Raw genomic sequence first — 17,958 nt, 5'->3', positions numbered from 1 at the left:
GTGTCAGGAGTCATCACACACAGCTGGATACTAGACATGGGCTACAAATGTCACATTCCTCGTGTCAAGCCACTCCACAACCAGAGACTGGACTCTTGCTAAACAGTTTTCAGATGAAGGTTAATTCTGCATTTCATTTGTAAACCAAGGTTCCAGAGTCTGGAGGAAGAGTGGACAGACACATAATCTACATTGCTTGAAGTGCAGTGTGCCATTTCCACAGTCAGTGATGGTCTGGGGCAGTGTTGTATAAAGTACTGAAATCTCAGAGTCAAGTAAAAGTATAAGTACCTCTCTAAAATATGACTTTGGTAAAAGTCCAAGTCACTGACTGAAATGTTACTTGAGTAAAAGTCTTAAAGTATCTGAAATGTCTTGTACTTAAGTATGACAATTACTATAAAAATAGATGTACTCAAGTAATATAATAAAAAGTATAAGTAAAAAGTAAAACAAAGCAAATGCAGTTTGAATGACATTTTTTAGATTTTGGTAAACTTAGAAAGTCAAATTCACTTAAAATAACAAACAACCAAGTGCAGGAGAAATTTAGATCAAGTTTAAATAGAAAATACAACCTTTTTGTAAGCTTTCAGTTTTCCTTCTTCAAGTAAGGTCAGTGCTATGCACTTTAAAATTGTACACAACCAAGTGCAGGCAAAATTTAGACCGGGGGTGTATACTAAGAACATGGTTTAGTTACTCTTTTTGTAACGAGTAACTAAAGCAAACATTGAAAATGTATTTAAGTAAAAGTATGCAATTAAGTTCAGAAATATAGTGAAGTAAAAGTAAAAGTTATCATAAAATTTTATACTCGAGAAAAGTATAAAGTACTCCAAAATATACTTAAGTACAGTAGTGAAGTATTTTTACTTCGTTACTATACAACACTGGTCTGGGGTGCCATGTCACCTGCTGGTGTTGGGTTCACTGGGTTTTGTGAAGTCAACAGTCAATGCAGCCATCTACCAGGACATTTTACTTCATCCTTCCCTCTGCAGACATTTGGGCCTAAAACATCCCTTTTTGATCGCTCTGTGATATTCATATCTTTTGAGGCACTTAATTTTGGGTTTTCTTTACCCGTAAGCCAAAATCATCATAATTACAAAAACAATCCATTCATTGAAATGTAAGTTGCAATGATAATGTTATTATAAATAAAAAGCTTAAATTATTTTACTGTGTAGTGAATCTATGAAAGAACTCATTGAAAATAAATATTCCACTTTTTCCCTGAGATGTATCTGTATATTAATTCAAATAAATAAATCGTGTGTAATTTAGAAGTATATCTGAATAAATTAAACTAGATAGCCTAAGCACTCAATGCTTTTGCATGATTACCGCATCAATAATGCCTGTGGCGCTGCTGAGGTGTTAGGGAAGCCCAGGTTTCTTTAATGCTGACCTGCATTGTTGGGGTCTGGTGTCTCATCATCCTCTTTACAAAACTCCACAGATTCTCTGTGGAGTTTAAGTCAGACCGCTTTGTGGACCTATCGAGCACAATAACACCATGGTCCTTAAATTGTGTGTTGGGCTGTGTGACTGTGGCTCGTCTTCGATGCCTTCTAATTTTAGTTTATGTCAACATAAATGAGACTTAAAAAAATTGACTTCCTCCCCTGAAAACCTGAACTGCTGTGAGGGAAGACTGGTTAAAAAAAGCATCACCAAGAAAACTGAAATATAATGTGCCTGAATTAAATGACGATAAGATATTTCTAGATGCAACTCCCATTTTAAAAGTGATACCAAAGGCATCACAAACAAATTACCGTTAGTTTGTTGCAGCCAGGACTGGCAACGTTAAACTCTAACTAAATAACATTTAAAAAAAGATTCTTCCACATTATGTTCTATATAAAGATCTAAATTAGATAAAAAAATAAAAAAAAACTATAGTGTTGCTTGAAGGGTACCATAGTGTGATTTGATGATGTATAGTGGAACTAGCTTTCACTTTACCAGATTATCACAAAAACATTTTGAGTTCGGTGACTGGCTGCATTTATGGGCTTCTGTGTCTCCTATTTTATTGTTATTTCTTTGTAATTCATTTTTCTCAAGCACACAGGATTCAATCGGGAGTTAGGGTTTCGGAAAACACTTCTCTGATGCTGATGTTTTTGACCGACCTAAATGTAAAAAGAAAATTAAACATTCTATACTTTTCTTTAATACAAATACACAACACTGTCTGTTCACAAGCATTGTAACATGTTTAATGGCGTCCTTTAAGGCTGCATTGCAATGCACACGTTATAAATTGCACATTTAATTTTTAACAACAATCACACATTTTATTAAACCTCTAAGTGCCCTTTTTTATTTCTTTTTTTTTTATTTTTTTGAAAAAAGCAGACAATAACAGAGAGTGCAAATCACAGAGAGAGGAAAGAAATATTTCAAATCCTTCCTGCTATTGCTCGTTTTGTAGCAACTGCGTCAGACATTTAATCCCGGGAAGGTTGGTTTAATCAGTCTCTGCTCTAAATGCAGGAAGAAGCTCATTGTTCAGCTCCTTTTACTTTCCCACTATAAAGTAAGTGGTCCACCTGGCCAGGAGCAGAGCACCGAAGATCACCGTGTAGCTGAGGAGGACAAATTTGAGGAGTTCCTTGAGTGTCCGGAGGAAGCGCATGAACAGGGGCGCAGCATCCCGGGGCTTGACGTTCTCATCTTGATCCATTCTATTGACACAAACGGTCAGAGTTTATCATAAAGGGGAAAAAGGGCCCTGTGAGATCATAACACATAAAAAAAAGACATTGCTTAGAACAAAACAGAGCTAACTTCAATAAATAATTCACCAAGAGAAAATAACGCACAATAGTCGTCTAGAAATTTCGGGACAGTTTTTATAACTGTAGCGTTAAGAAATGCACAAAAAATTAATTTTTTCATCCATTTTCACAAAGATGTATACTTCAATATTTTCTGGTGAAGATTCTCAGTCATCCAGATCATGGTCATTCCAAAAAAGTAAAAAAAACATTACAAAAAATAAATTAAAGTCCAGTTGTTTTGTTTTTTTGCTTTTTTGGATTACTTCAATATTGAATGGTGATAATGCCTTCATGCTGGATTAGTTTGAACCAAGTTATCTTTCAATTGCACACACTTTGTGTCTTGATGCAATGTAATGAAGTGTTGCTTACTCACTGTATTTATCTGCTCTTTGAAACTTTTTAATGTGTGCTGTTTTTATCGTGATTTGTGATTGTTGACTTTGTACAGTGTCCTTGGGTGCTCTGAAAGGTGCTTCCAAATATACTGTATTATTGTTAATAATATTAATTAACATTAAATTTTGAGAATAAATATATTTTCTTATAAATTCCTCTCATCCCTTACATGCGATTTAGGCTCCCCAACAAGGGAATTTACCCTTCAGACAAATAGATCATGACAGATTTGAGCCTGATAATATTTTGTTTAGGAGAGAGGGATTTTTATTACCTAGTGATGTTTCCTCTGCCTTGCTCCTATGCTTTAGTAGTGAGAAATTTATCCGACAACCGACTGCATTGCTACATAATATGGATGTTTGAGGACAAAACATTTGTGCTGTTTGTGCGTGTTCTAAAGATCTGGAATGATGCTGAAGTTGTTTGGTACAGGGTGATTTTGCCTCTTTTTTTTTTAAATGTATTTATTTATTTATTTTTTTTTTTAATCTGATTTAAATCAGTTATTTCAAAATCAATAATGCTGGGATTTCACAAATCATCCATAGCCAATTTCTTAATGCATTTTTTTAAATAAAAAGAACAGTTTGTTTTACTGTTTTGTTTGGTATTTAAACCCCTTATACTCGTGCTTGGTTTAAGAACCGCTGCTTCTAGCATGGGCGCAACAAGGTCCTGGGTTCAAATCCCGCCATGGGGTCTTTCAACTTGGAGCTTTCCTTTTCTCCCCACGCATGCTTGGATTCTGGCCGAGTGCTCCAGCGTCCTCCCACAGTCCAAAAACACGACTGTTAGGTTAAATGTTTACTCAACATAATCCTTAGACACGACTCTGATCTCTAAAAGAAAAAATCTATGAAATTAACACATTTTTTGGATGCTGAACAAGTGTGCATTTATCTGTAGTTTCTTACCCACAACTTCAAAAAACAAAATAATGATGGTTAAAACGGCAGAGCTATTTCAAAGCAAAATCATTGGCAGAGGATATCAATGAACTATACAGATAAAAGTCAAATTTAATACATCCCTGACCAGTTTAGGTTTAAAGTAATCATCTGGTTTCACCAACATGTTTCATTATCAACTTTATTTATAAAGCGTTTTAACATCAGCTGCAGCTGACACGAAGTGCTGAACATCGCAAGCAATAAAATGACAGAGGGATAAAATGGAAAAACTAAACACATAATAAAGTAAGAAACTTGCCATAATACACAACAGAACAATGCAAATACGGATAAAAACCATGCCAATAAAAATGAAGTAAAATCAAACCATACAAATTAAAAGTAAGTTTTCAAATGAGTTTTAAAAATGGACAATGAAGGGGCCTGACTGACAGATCTATGAACATTTTAGAGAGGCCCGGCCAGAATCCTGCCAGCGAATCTGTGGAGGCAGCTAAAGATTAGGGAGATGGTAATGAGGCGCTCCAAACTCAAAGGCTTGGAGCGTATAGCTTAGAAATAAATAAACTGTGACTAATTCCAGTGAAACCATATGAAAAGCTGGTCACTAATTCTGGATAGGGTTTGATTGCTGTAATGGAAGATGTCTTTTTTTTTTTTTTTTACACAGGCCATTGGAACAGGCAAGTAAAAAAAACAAATTCTGGAAATAAACATGTTTTTTTTTTTTCCTAAGTTGACGCTCCTTTTGCATCGTTTTATCATCTTTTCAGAGATGCCCGTCTCATTCCCTGTCGGAGACAAACTTCTTGGTTCGATGGAAATCATTTTAAAGTCTTTGGGAACAATTGAATTAAAGGTTCAAAGTTTTCAATAAAAATCTTTCAGAACATTTTAAGAAAAATCCAAGTCAAAAAGTTATGCACCAAGTTTGCGTTTAAGGACCTAAATAGTCTCAGCTGCACCTCGGGCCATCAGAACGTAGAGGTGCTTCCTCACAGCAGGTTTCCTTCTCACTGAGTATCTGAAAGGAGGAAGACGCTAAAAGACCTCAGGGATCTCAATGGCTTGGTGCAATAAAAGCAGATCGGGTAAACATGTGGAGCTCTAATTTTTTTTAAAGTCTTGAAAACATGAGTGATGCGAGCGCTCTGTCATGTTTCCATCAACATTCTTGCTGCTGGATTTTGTTGTCACTGCTGAGGAGTTTTATTCTTTTTAAGAAGTAAGAGGCAGAGGGATTAACGTGTGTATTAAAGTCTCTGCACAGGGCTGAGAGAGAAATGGAAAACTATAACAACGTCCACTAGCTGACAAAATATCTTCTTGGAAACATTTTCTAACAAGAGGTACAAAACATAAAGCAAATTTAAACAGAGCACCAAGATTTAAGGATTTCTTTTTTTTTTTTTTCCCAAAGTTCAGAGCTTTACAGTAAGTTTCTCTCAGGCTACAGAGGGACAAGGTGTGGTTAATAATTTATGTTTAAATTGCACTAAGTGGGTCCTATTGATCCGCTTTGTTTGTGTGCAGGCACTAACAGATTGTTGAACATCATTTATGTCTGCTTCATTTCAGATAGTTGTAAGAAAAACAAAATGCGTTTGCAGTCATACCAAAGGCACCTGAACATTTCTGGAGTCTAATAAGTCAGGGCCAATCACACCTCCTTAAATGAGGATAAATACATAGACATAAATGCAATGGTTTTTTGTTGTTGTTGTTGTGTGTATGAGTCAGTACTAATCAACACAATTCTTGTGCTGTAAACTAATTCAAACATTGTTATATGCATGCCTCCCCATGCAGAAAAAGTCAAAGGTTAAATTTTGTGCAGCAGAAAAGTTCTTACCTTGATGGAGCTGTGATGGGAGAAAAAAAAAAGCGGATCAGATGCTGGAGTCACGTCTCTTCTGAGGTTCAAGTCGGTGTGTGTAATGTTGTGCGTTTTGAGCCCTTACAGGAGAGGAGGAGCCAAGAGCAAACAAAAAAAAAACAAAAAAACTGATCACACGGATCTAAATCTCCCAGGATAGATCTGATGCCAGCTAAACCTTCTGTGCACCTGCTCCTCAAAGAAAGAAAAAGCGGGAGGTTTTGCCAGTTTAAGAAAAACAAATCCACCAAAGCAGCTTCCAGGTTTTTTTAGCCAATCAACAAGAAGGAAATTAACATCGACTCAAGAAGAGTTACCCAGAAATATCTCTCAGCAGGTCTCCCTGGGTGTACAGTGTAAGGCAAGGAGAAGGTATTGACTGATACAGATATCAAACACCCTCCTGCAGCACAGTTATCCTCCACCGGAACACGGAGCAAATGGCCTCCTAATTAAATCAGCGTCCTGCTCTGTCAAATCACGGGCCGCCATGGGCTGAGCTCTCCAGACAGCGCAGGGCTATTATCGGCCGATCGGGAGGCCTGTTACTGTGCTAATTGCTCTTTCGGAGAGCTGGACCGCTGCTGACGGATACGCTGTCTTTAAAAAAAAAAAAAAAACGCAAAACAAAACACTAAACAGCAGGAGAAACGGCCAAACGTGTGTTCATGTAGCACAAGACTAATTCTGGTAGATTAATCTTTTATTTACCCAGGTTCATGAGTAAAAGACGGGTCGCAAAAAGAAACAGAAGCTTTTCAGATGCCAATTAAAGAGCATCAATATTAACACATTGAAATCTTGCATACATACATATATACAGTATATCTTTAGTTAAGCAGTCATGTAACAATAAAATAAAGAGATGTGAAGGAAGTGGAACTATTAATCCAGATTCATCTTGGTTGTGACCAGTAAGCGAACGTATTACAATTGGGTCTTGCTTGCATGTGAAGCCGAAAGTCTTCACGTGGGGGTTAGATGCTTTCAGGTGGATGGGGGGGTCTGACGTAGCAGGCTGTACATGCTGGAGACTCAGGGAGTCTGGGATTCGGGTCGGTCCATGAGGGATTTGATCCAGTTGGTGCCGTTGATGAGCTTGGTCGTGGCTATGATGTACTCCATCCCGCTGTCTTCCATCTGAGAGAGGAAACGCAGAGCGGCTATTTCTGCGTACGTCACCCCGCCGAGGAAGAAAACCAGCGTGGTTCGGTTTTCCCCCTGCTGGCCTGCGAGCGAAACGGGGAGAGGAGGAAAAAGATAAAAAGCTCTGCCGAGGTCAAAACAAATGGCGCCGACGATCACGTGCATTCAAAAGTATTCATACCCGTTTGAACTTTTCTGTGACATTTTGCCACATGCACACCACAAGCTTGAGATTTTATGGGAAAGTTGATGTGAAAACTAAACATGGATTTCAACATCTTTTTCTTTGCAAATAGAAAACTGTGAAATGCATTAAGCCCTCTGTTTATTCTGAAACCAATACATGAAATCCAGAGCAACCAATTGCTCCCAGAAGTCATCTAATTAGTAGCTGGAGTCCACTTGGGTGTAATTTATTCTCAGCATGAGTCCAGCTGTTGTATAAAAGCCTCAAAAGTTGGAGAAGATTAGTTAACGAACAGCATCATGGTGACCAAGGGACCCGGCAGACAGTGCAGAGATGAAGTGATGGAGAAGTTTATAGCGTGGGTTAGGTTACGAAACAATAACTCGAGCTGTGGACATGTCACAGTTAACTCTGAGGTCTATTATTCAAGAACTGATCGATTACACAAACTGCTAACCAACCAAAATGCGGCGTTTGTGAAACCGCGATGTTGAGAAATTTTTTTGTTGAAATGAAAGACATAAGAAGTCTCTTTTACCGTTTGCAATAAATCGTATCAGAGAACTGTAGAAATGGGGAAGAAGGTGCTCTGGTGAGACAAGCTACAAATGAAACTTTGTGGCCTACGCGTCAAGCGCTACACACAGATAAAAACGACACAGTGACACATGGAGGTGGCTGCATCATGCTGTGGGGATTCTGTTCCCCAGTAGGGAAGCTGGTCAGAGACGGTGGGAAGCCGTATTTCACCACTAGGTGGAGCTTGAGCAGTAGTCAGTAGACCAAAACAAGAGCTGGATCAAGCCACACCTCCCTCTACCTCGGTTTAGCACTCGGCACCCATTTCCTCTGTCCCTTTGGGCCTATTTACAAAGGATAAATACATAGCAGAACAGCATCACCTTTCAGAGGTACACGTCTAGTGAAGATGTAAGTAACTCGTAACTTTATAATGTTATACATGATCCAATGGGTATACTCGCCGCCATTTTGGGCCTGGCAGTGGCATTTTATGGGCAGGGAGGGGCTAAACCTGAGTGTCACATTTAACCATAGTCCATGTAAAAATATACCTTAAGTATATTTCACAAAACAATTTTTTAGTTCTATCAAAAATAATTAAATTTCGCTTATTGTTCCTTTAAATACATGACGACCCTGGAAGAAAAAGAGAGTGGGGGCGAGAGAGATCACATTAAGTCCCACTGCACACATACATAAATACTACAAATTCTGCTAAGGTCCACAATATAATAATTTTTAAAATTTTTTTTTTCATTTAGCAGCCCTCTTTCTCTAAATTAAAGTTTTTCTATTATCGCCTCTACAAACCAATTTAAAGCAGGCATGCAGCAACAAGTCAGCCATCTAATGCCCAAACTCACACTTCTAATTAAACGAAGGATCTAATTAAAACATATTATTAACATCTACTGCAGTATGCCGCCTAAAATAAACTGATCCTAGACCACTGAGTGAAAACGCTGGCTGTCGCACAGGCTTTTCTAATCCAACTTCTCCTTAACGCAGGCACACAGGAAACCAAACAGTGATGGCGGCTCTGGTGAATTGTCAGGTCGCAGCCATCAATCGTCCGCTGGTCAGCGTTTGCCTTCACTAAAACAAAGCCTGTGCCTTTATCTGCGCGTGGCAGGCAGATGGTTGCTTTCATTCTGTGACGAGCTGCAGGACGAGCAGCGGCCCGGCTCCGGGATTTTTTTGTCTCAGTGTGATAGCTTAGGGTCCAACTCTGGGTTCTCCGTCAGGAAGACTGTTTGCATCTTTCCAGGCTGAATTACCATGGTGACTTTCACTGGATACCGAACAACACAGATTGTGCTAAAGATAAAAGACGAGCACATGTGCAAACACAGCCTCCTGACAAGGTAATTCTGTTGTGGGGCGTTAGAAGAACCCGTGCTTTTCCAGCACAGCTGTTGAAAGTCAGAGCATAAGCTCATGGACAATAATTGCAGCTGTTTTTCTGCATATTTCTAGGCTGATTAGTCATAAAGCTTGTTAAATTCATTAGATTTAAAAAGGGTTTATTTTCTTCATTAATATATATATATATATATATATATATATATATATATATATATATATATATATATATATATATATATATATATATATATATATACACACACACACACATATTTATAGTGTATTTTTATATATTACAGTGTATCCTAAGCCGGTGTCTGCGTCAAAGGTAATTTCACAACAACTAATGGAACGGACAGGAGAACAGAACAAGCCAATTAAAAAAAAGCCCAATATGGGAGGGAAAGTTGGGTTTCTGTGTATAAATTGCTTCCATAAGCCCACACAACTACACAACCAGAAGAGATGCAGGCACAATGCTTTCTTTCACATGTACTCCGCGTTTTTGAGTCTGGGTACAGTCAGATTACGGGATTTGACCCACTGTCATCTGATCCGGGAAACATCTGTGTCCTGTAATGGATTACAGTCGAGTCATCAATAATTGAATATTTTATGGTCTCCGTGGAATGATCTTACGAGCCTCCTGGGGCCACTGTTTGGTGAGCAGTGGAGTAGAAAATTATCTCTTAGAGCGACTGTAGTATTCGTCTATAATCATCTGGAGATGCCACATCAATATACCAGTTTTACACTAGTGTACTGGCATATACAGGAGTAATAATGACATGCATAGTTCAGTAAATATTCTCTATAGCTCCTACGTGGCCTGTGGCAAACTAACAGGCAAACTTCTCGATGCTTTCTCTCAATAATTCAACAACCTTACCACTGTTTCATTCAGGTCAGATTTGTTGAGGGCACAGCTAATAGTTATCCTGTCTGCAGATTCTTCCTCCTGGGCTGTGGATCTCTGCAGCTCCTCCAGCTTTACCTTGGGCATCTTGGCTGCTTTTACTAATTGGTGCGCTCGTCATACTTACTTTGTGAGATCTTTAAAAGTTGGGATATTGTTTTAAAACCTGATCTGTCTCTAAATATCTCCACAACTTCATCTCTGAGCTCTTTTGCCACTGTTAACTACAAATTATCTTCCTCAGCACTGACTCTTACGTTTCTTATGGAGTCCAGACGGAAGCTGTTGTCTCTCCTCAAAGTGTGGGCCTGGGAGCATCTTCAGCACCTCTTCGATGCTGCGCCAGCCCGGCCTCGCCAGCACCTGAGTCAGTCGGATGCTGAGCGGCGCGTAGCCGCTGTACACATACGAGATGTCGTTCGGGTTCTGAAGACGCAATGGGGAAAAATGTTCAAGGCTTCACCTTTAAAAAAAAAACGGCAGGAGTCTCATGTTCAGCGTTCCTTGCTAATTCACTCAGCTCTGACCTGCTCGTTGGCGTCTTCCATCCACAGTTTGAGAGTTTTTCTAATAGTTGGGTAGTTGTTTCTTGAGCCTGTCTGTGGCTTCAGAAGACCCGCCTTCTCCAGGTTGCTCAGCGTTAGTATGTGTTCATAGCCATAAGTCTAAGCAAACCAAAAATAGAAGCATTTTCTTTTAACAGAATATAGACCTTCAAAATCCATCCTTGTTTTTTTTTTTAACCGTACCTGGAGTATCTCCCTCTTGTAGTAGTCCAGCACCTTCTGCTTGAGGCCATTGTTGCAGACCGACTGCATGCAGACCAGACGCAGAATCTTGATTAGTGGGTCTTTCTGGGCAACGCAGTCCTCTATGTACGTGTTCACCTGGAAAGTGAAGGCGTTCCTTACAATTAGGACAGTTCGTGTCAAGTTAGCATAAATATTAATAGTTTGACCATTTTTTTAAAAATATATTACCTTGTCTGTGTCAACACCTGTCATGAACTCCTGCTCCACTGTTAGGTTATCAAAGAAGGCCTCGGACGCTGAAACCAGAAAGCGTCACAATTTATCAAGTGCTCACACAAATAGGTGGAACTCTTATAATGTTGCAAAGAAATGCATCATATAAACATTATAATACAACAAATACACCGTTTTCAGTCTGTGACGGTGACATGGATAACCGTTTTGAAACCATATGCTACTTGATGGAAGTCGCTGAGATGGTAGCACAAAGTTATTTTTGTGCAGTGCCTCAAAATAGGGCTGGGCCTTTATCATATTGTTTTATCTTGATAAGATTTTAAGTTTATCTTCACATCGATAAATTCCAAATAGTGGTGTCTGAAAATCCCCCCAAAAAAAACAGCCAGTATTGTCGGGATTGTTATTTTTGCTATTTTCTTCCCTGATGGTTTCTTGAGAGCATCATAAATATCAATACATTTAAAGAAATCTAACTAAATGCAATTACTTTGGGCAATTTGGTGATAAAAATCACTCTTCTTTATGTAACTAGGGTCCTGATGAAACAAATGTTGTTTTAATATGTCATATGTTCCACTGTTAAATGTTTTAGAAGCACAGTATTTGTGTTGATATGCAGTCACAGCCACAGAATTACCTAAAAAAGCTGCAAGAAGCTGTAAATAATCTTTATCGTCATTTATCACAATAGTATCACAATATATCGTGATAACATTTTAAGCCCTCCCTACTTCATAACTCTTAATCTTTTGTACGTTTTTATTGAAACACATTTACTGTGATTTTACGTGATAGACAAACTCAAAGTTGTGTGAATAAAAATAGAAAACATGAGGCATGCGTATTTATTTAGCCTCTTTTTACTCCGATTACCCTCAAGAGGAACCAATAGGCGTCCAGTTGTTTGGCCAGAAACCATGTAGGGATCACAGAAAACCTCATGAAGTAGGCGGTCTCATCAAATTAAAGCTAAATTTAGCTTTTTTTTTTACCACTATGCAAAACACTTCAAACTACAACTAAACAACAATGCCACCAGAAGGTGTGTGTGTGTGTGTGTGGGGGGGGGGGGTAGCATCATGCTTTTATTCAGAAGGGGAAAAGAAGCAGGTCGGCATTGATTACATGACGGATGGAGCTAAATTCAGGGTAATACTGGAAGAAAATGAGCTAGAAACTGGGGCAGGGGTTCATGTTTCAGCAGGACCATCCCAGGCATACACCCAGAGCTACAACAGAATAGTTTAAATCAAGCATATTCAGAAGGGCCCTGTCAAACGGCTCAACTAAATCTATTTAGGACCCTTTCACAATACTTAAAATATCTTAACTATTTAATGTTCACAGAAAATCTATCAACAAAGAAGCCCAATAAAATACAATGATCGTAGCCTGAAAAAAAAGCAACATTTTCAAAGTACATATAATTTTTTGAAAGGTATTGCAAGTGTGGTTTTGCTTAATGGAATGAGAAGTGTAAAAAATGACAAAAATAGCCAATTGTGATTATTGGAACCTCTAATAGACATACTGGTTATATCTTTGATCAGCTCAGCAACAGAGGTGTGGTTAGCCAGCGAGCTTCGAGCCGCCTGCATGTGAGGTAACTGAGACACAAACTGCTTTATCTCGCCCACTGTTTTAGCGTTATGGCGCTCCTGGAAGACAAAAACGCAGAGAAGAATAAATGTTTAACGTCTTAGTAATGACTTTAGACGAGTAAAAGTTAATATTTTAATGAAGATAAATATACTTAAGAGTGCTGACTGTGTAAAATATTTCACACATGTACCAAGTTTTCAACTGTTTTCTAATAAGAACTAAGTACATAAAAAAATGTGGAAACTTTACAAATAACCTTTTAACCCGCTGAAAATGGTACAAGGATGATCTGGATGTCAGATCAGGTCATCCTGATTGTTTGGAAGCAATCAAAAGGACCTTGACTTGAGGGTCAATCTTAAAAATCTTAGTACTTTAATCTAGTACTGACATTTTTTTTTTTTTACATTTAAATAAAAACTGAGGACTATCAGCAGTAGTGTCTGCACATTTTCATGTCAAAATGTCTTTTCTAGTCTTGAATATAAAGTTGATTTTATTTTTACATAATCAGATTCCATCCCAAATATCTATTGTACCTAAATTGTAATACAATGCAAAAGAATACAGAGAAAAGAGCAAAACTAAAACTAAAGACCAACCTCAAAGGCTGCCGATATAATTTTGGCCTTTTTGCTGAGCGCTGCACCGACTGCGTTGAAGTTTTTGTCCCGGATCTCCGCATACAGTTCCTCTGCCGAGTTCAGCTGCAACTTCTTGGGCTCTGTGGGCAGATCTTTACTACCTTCACCTTGCTTCTTCTGTGCAAACTTCTCAGGAGGCAGCTTGACATATCCTGTAAAATACAGAAATATATTTTTACCTCTCTAATTAATCCAAGCTGAGTATAAACACTCCTAGCCTGCATAAAAAAAGAAAAAAAAAAAAACATATATTCTGACCATTATTTATTCCATAGATCTCATCAATAAGACCCTCGTAGGTGAGCTGTGTGGCCAGGGGGGTCAGCAGGTCAACATTACGGTCCAGGAGAAGAAGAGTGTCAAACACCGGTAGAATCTGATTCTGAGTGCCGGCAAACTCCCTCTTCATCCGCAACATCATGTTGGCAACGTGCTGTGAAGAAGCAGAGGATGATGATTGTCAGTGGAAAAAACAACTGAGACACATCCGTCTATATGCAGTCAGGTGTTTCAATACTGCACAGAGTCCTACTCACAAACCACGTACCCGTGCACAGTCTCCCTTCCCAAATATCTGAGGGATGGTGCCGTAGAGGGCCTGTAAGGTCATGAGGCCCTTGGCTGTGTGGTACAAACTTGTCTGGTCATTTTCCAGGTAGCACTCCTAAACAAGCAACAAACCAGAACACATGCCTTTCAGGGGATTTTACACCATCCATCCATCCATCCATCCATCCATCCATCCATCCATCCATCCATCCATCCATCCATCTCTAAACCAATAGAAAGCGGTGAGACCATGGGGAGCTAAACAACGTTTGCACAGTTTGCGCGCGGTGAGCTCACCCTAAAAGCACTTTCATACTCCATGGAAAGCAGGTCCCCGTCAAAAGGAATCAGGTCCAGGATATACTCGTCGATGTTGACGAAGGAGCCCAGCACGCCCTGCTCCTTCAGCCGCTGTTCACACAGCATGCTCCGCCGCGGCACGAACAAAATGTGAAAATCTCGCGCTGGATGATGCTTATCTTCACTGGAGCAATGGAGGAGATGCACGTCACACCGCGGCGGACACAACAAGGCGAAACGCTTCGGTGCTGTTTTACAAACCCCACATACGCACACCTGAATATGTTCTCGGCAATGATGTCCATCAGCTCCAGCCTGGGACGGACGAAGAAGATTATGTTTTTGACGTCAGCAGAGGGGAGTCTGCCGTTCTTCAGGGTGAACATCTTTTCCACTTCATGTTCCTGAAACGCAAACCACGCGTCAACGTTGTTATATGTGACCTTTTCTTTCATGTTTGAGTGTTGAGTTTCACGTATTTATTTTTGCAGAAGAAGCACTCGCTTACCTTCAGGAGAGAATACTGGGCTATCAGACCAAAAGGCCCCGTCAGATACTCGTCCCAAACGATGGCCTGCAGAACATGATGACACAATATTACAGTATTGTTTTAGGGCGTTTTATGATGCAGCATAAGTTAACTTTCCATGCAAAAAAATAATAATTGGTGCACAGGTTTATAATTATTGCGGATGTACTATAATCAACATTTGGGCACAATTATACCGACACGCTCAAATGTATACACTAGGGCTGGACGATATAGAATAAAAGCATATCGATAAAATAGATATCATATTGATCGATATCGATAATTATCAAAAAAAATTAAAATATACACCTTTTAAGTGCAGCCCTGGCCATTTTATACTGTTGCTTGATGACCTATCGTTAGATAAATGGATTCAAACACGACCCTTTATTCAACCAACTTTTTACAAAAACTGTAAGTGTTAAAAAAGAAAAGAAGAACACGTGCTCTCTGAACTCTGTGAAGGCTGATGGAGCTTTCCTGGGTTTGTGATTGGTTGGGAGGATTCGATGACTGTAGTATTAACCTACTAGAAAGGACTGTTCTTTTATTGACCCCTGTTTTTTTATATTGAACCATACGTCTATTGATCGATATATATGGTTATTGAATTATCGTCCAGCCCTAGTATACACTATTTACAACACTTATATTTGATTCAATCTCCCTGAACAAGTTGCAAGCAAACCACGGAGTGTTGGTGGCGTATAACAAGACCCCGGCGTCATTCTTGGCTGGATATCTGACCACTCTTCCTACAAGAATTTTATTGAAATTGCTTCGAGCTACGCTTTCGAGCACAACACATTCTGATCTGGGTCAGGGTCACAAAGTTCCTGAGCACAGGTCAGAAACTGAATATGGAACGGATAGACCAGACTAAAATTAAAGTTATGGAGTCGGTGCAACTTAGTAAATGACACTTATCAGACAAGCAGTATGCCACTTGACATGCATAGCATCCCTCTGATGTTTATGTTCATGTTGCAAGCATTTGGCAGAAAGCTTAATCCAAAGCAAACATGCAGTTAATGTCAAAGCTAACTACACCTGTCGTCGGAGGGAATAACCTCTGTTGTTATGCTTGCGTTTAATAAGCATCTTGGGTGGGAACTAAAGAGGAACATTCAACCACCGCGTTCTGACTTTTTTTTTTTTTTAGCGTTGCTTAATTTTTCAGACTCATTGTTTTATATGTGCGCGACTGTCTTACCTTACTTCCCGCACATTTGTCCAAAAACTCTCGAAGCTCTTTTCGTGCCGCTTCTCTCAAGATGTTTAAATTCACTCTGCCGTATGAAAGATGGGCAGCCATTTTTTTCCTTCAACAGCAACACATGAAGTCAGGTGACTTCCAGCGCGAGCCCCTAGTCACGTGACAAAATACACTCGCAGCCACTGAGCTATATAATACACTGGAGTGCTAATCGCCCGCAGTTAGAACGAGTCGCTTTGAAGCCACCAGCCGCCATATTGGTACTCCCTATTTCCCCCCAGTAACTAGGGAATATGTGCGCTACAGCATCGAATAACGAGGATTTTCTCATGTTCAGGGAGGGCTTAAAACTTTTAAAATGTCAAATGCCATATACTTTTATGTTATGTTCTAAAACTATCAAGTACTGAGAAAGTCATGTGCTGAAATATTTTGCATTTTATTCCTTTAAATATATATATATTTAACATTTATAAATATATAAAAAACAATATACAAAAACATATATTTACATATGTGTATACATATATATATATGTATGTATATATATATATATATATATATATATATATATATATATAATATGAATAACATGTAAAATATTTCAGCACCTAATTTCCTAGTAGTTGATAGTGTTAGTACATCCACTGACTGTAGAATTACCTGTGAAACGTTTTCACACAGCCAGAAAACTGCTTGTTGTTGCAACCAAATCCTATGGGATTCTGTGAGAGTAGGGAGGAGCAAGATGGCGGCCAGTGACTTCAGTTTTTCGGCAAAATCAGCACTCCAGTGTATTATATAGCTCAGTGCTCGCAGCGCAGGAACTTCTTCTTCTTCTTTTTGTTTAACGGCAGATATAACGACATGACTTTTGGGTGCATACCGCCACCTGCTATATCGGAGTGTGTATCATGACTCAAATCCCAACGTGACGTATACTTTATATATAATTATGAGAGAGAGAGAGAGAGAGAGAGAGAGAGAGAGAGAGAGAGAGAGAGAGAGAGAGAGAGAGAGAGAGAGTGAAATAAATAAATGAATTACAAAAACTTCCATCTTATAATATATTCCTATATTCCTAAAATACTGTTGTTCCTATTAAGCCTTTACGATTACGTTCCCTTCATATCTGTCTTGTATTTTGTTTTAATCTTTTCCTTTGTTCATCATATTTTCTACTGTGCAGTAATATGTTCTACACTTTCTGTTATTTTACATTCTAAAAACTCATCTGTTTGCTTGTTCCTAATACAAACAATATTTTGTTTAACCCAGTATGATCAAATCTTAGCCTAGTCCTCTCTTCAGCTCTTTCTGCTCACAGCCTTATTGGCATTAATAGATTTGTGCACACTATTTCCTTCTATTTTTATCCACGGTCCACCTATCCTGACACTTTTTTTCTTTATTTCTTTTTTAATTATTGTCTTAGCTTCTCTTTTCCCTTAAGGTATATTCGTAATATCATTTGTTCTAATTGATTTTTTTTTAGCTATTTTGTGTGCTCCCTCATTTCCATTTATACCTATATGGGCAGGAACCCAGCAAAATTTCACATTTATGTAGAGTTTTTTCCAGTCTGAATAGGCTTCGATGAATTTCTTATAATAAACCTTTTCTTTCAGATTTTATATTTTGGATACTGCGAAGGGCTGCCAAAGAATCAACACAACAAATACTCTATCTTACTTCTTCTATTCACTGTAATTCTATAATTTTCGCCATCATTTTTGCCGTGTACACTGACATCTGATCAGGTAATCTCTTCCCAATGCTTACCTTGGTATGTATATTCCTATACCTACCTTATCTTTTTCATCTTTAGATCCATATATGTATATCTAAATAGCTATAATATTTGCTTCTTATATATTGATTTGCCAATTGACCTTTCCTGCCCTCTTCCAACTCTTTTTTAAATTCCATTATATTAAAATCCTTTTCAATTTTTTGGAAACAACCAAATAGAGATGTTACCAATAGTTGTAGGTGAGTTAAAC

The 17,958-nt window shown here is 38.6% G+C and overlaps 1 protein-coding gene and 1 long non-coding RNA gene across 2 annotated transcripts; both read right to left on the bottom strand.

Moving 5' to 3' along the window:
- Positions 1 to 2,362: 2,362 nt before the first annotated feature.
- On the bottom strand, positions 2,363 to 6,518 carry LOC110366508. Its single transcript, XR_002426743.2, has 2 exons — positions 5,961 to 6,518; positions 2,363 to 2,699 (listed from the first exon to the last, which is right to left on the bottom strand). It is a non-coding gene; the product is annotated as an uncharacterized LOC110366508 (long non-coding RNA).
- Positions 6,519 to 6,674: 156 nt separating this feature from the next.
- Positions 6,675 to 16,099, bottom strand: vps33a (VPS33A core subunit of CORVET and HOPS complexes). The gene is made up of 13 exons (XM_012881308.3): positions 15,953 to 16,099; positions 14,716 to 14,781; positions 14,484 to 14,611; positions 14,205 to 14,391; positions 13,906 to 14,022; positions 13,617 to 13,791; positions 13,317 to 13,510; positions 12,644 to 12,770; positions 11,101 to 11,168; positions 10,870 to 11,007; positions 10,648 to 10,785; positions 10,378 to 10,546; positions 6,675 to 7,213 (listed from the first exon to the last, which is right to left on the bottom strand). Exons 1-13 carry the CDS (start codon positions 16,052 to 16,054, stop codon positions 7,020 to 7,022), a joined length of 1,803 nt encoding a protein of 600 aa, XP_012736762.2. The 5' UTR covers positions 16,055 to 16,099; the 3' UTR covers positions 6,675 to 7,019.
- Between the last annotated feature and the right edge of the window lie 1,859 nt (positions 16,100 to 17,958).

The sequence above is a fragment of the Fundulus heteroclitus genome, chromosome 12 (genome assembly GCF_011125445.2).
Source record: "Fundulus heteroclitus isolate FHET01 chromosome 12, MU-UCD_Fhet_4.1, whole genome shotgun sequence".
NCBI classification, from domain to species: domain Eukaryota; kingdom Metazoa; phylum Chordata; class Actinopteri; order Cyprinodontiformes; family Fundulidae; genus Fundulus; species Fundulus heteroclitus.
Note: the sequence above shows the minus strand (reverse complement) of the source record. Positions and strands in the feature narration are given on the sequence as shown.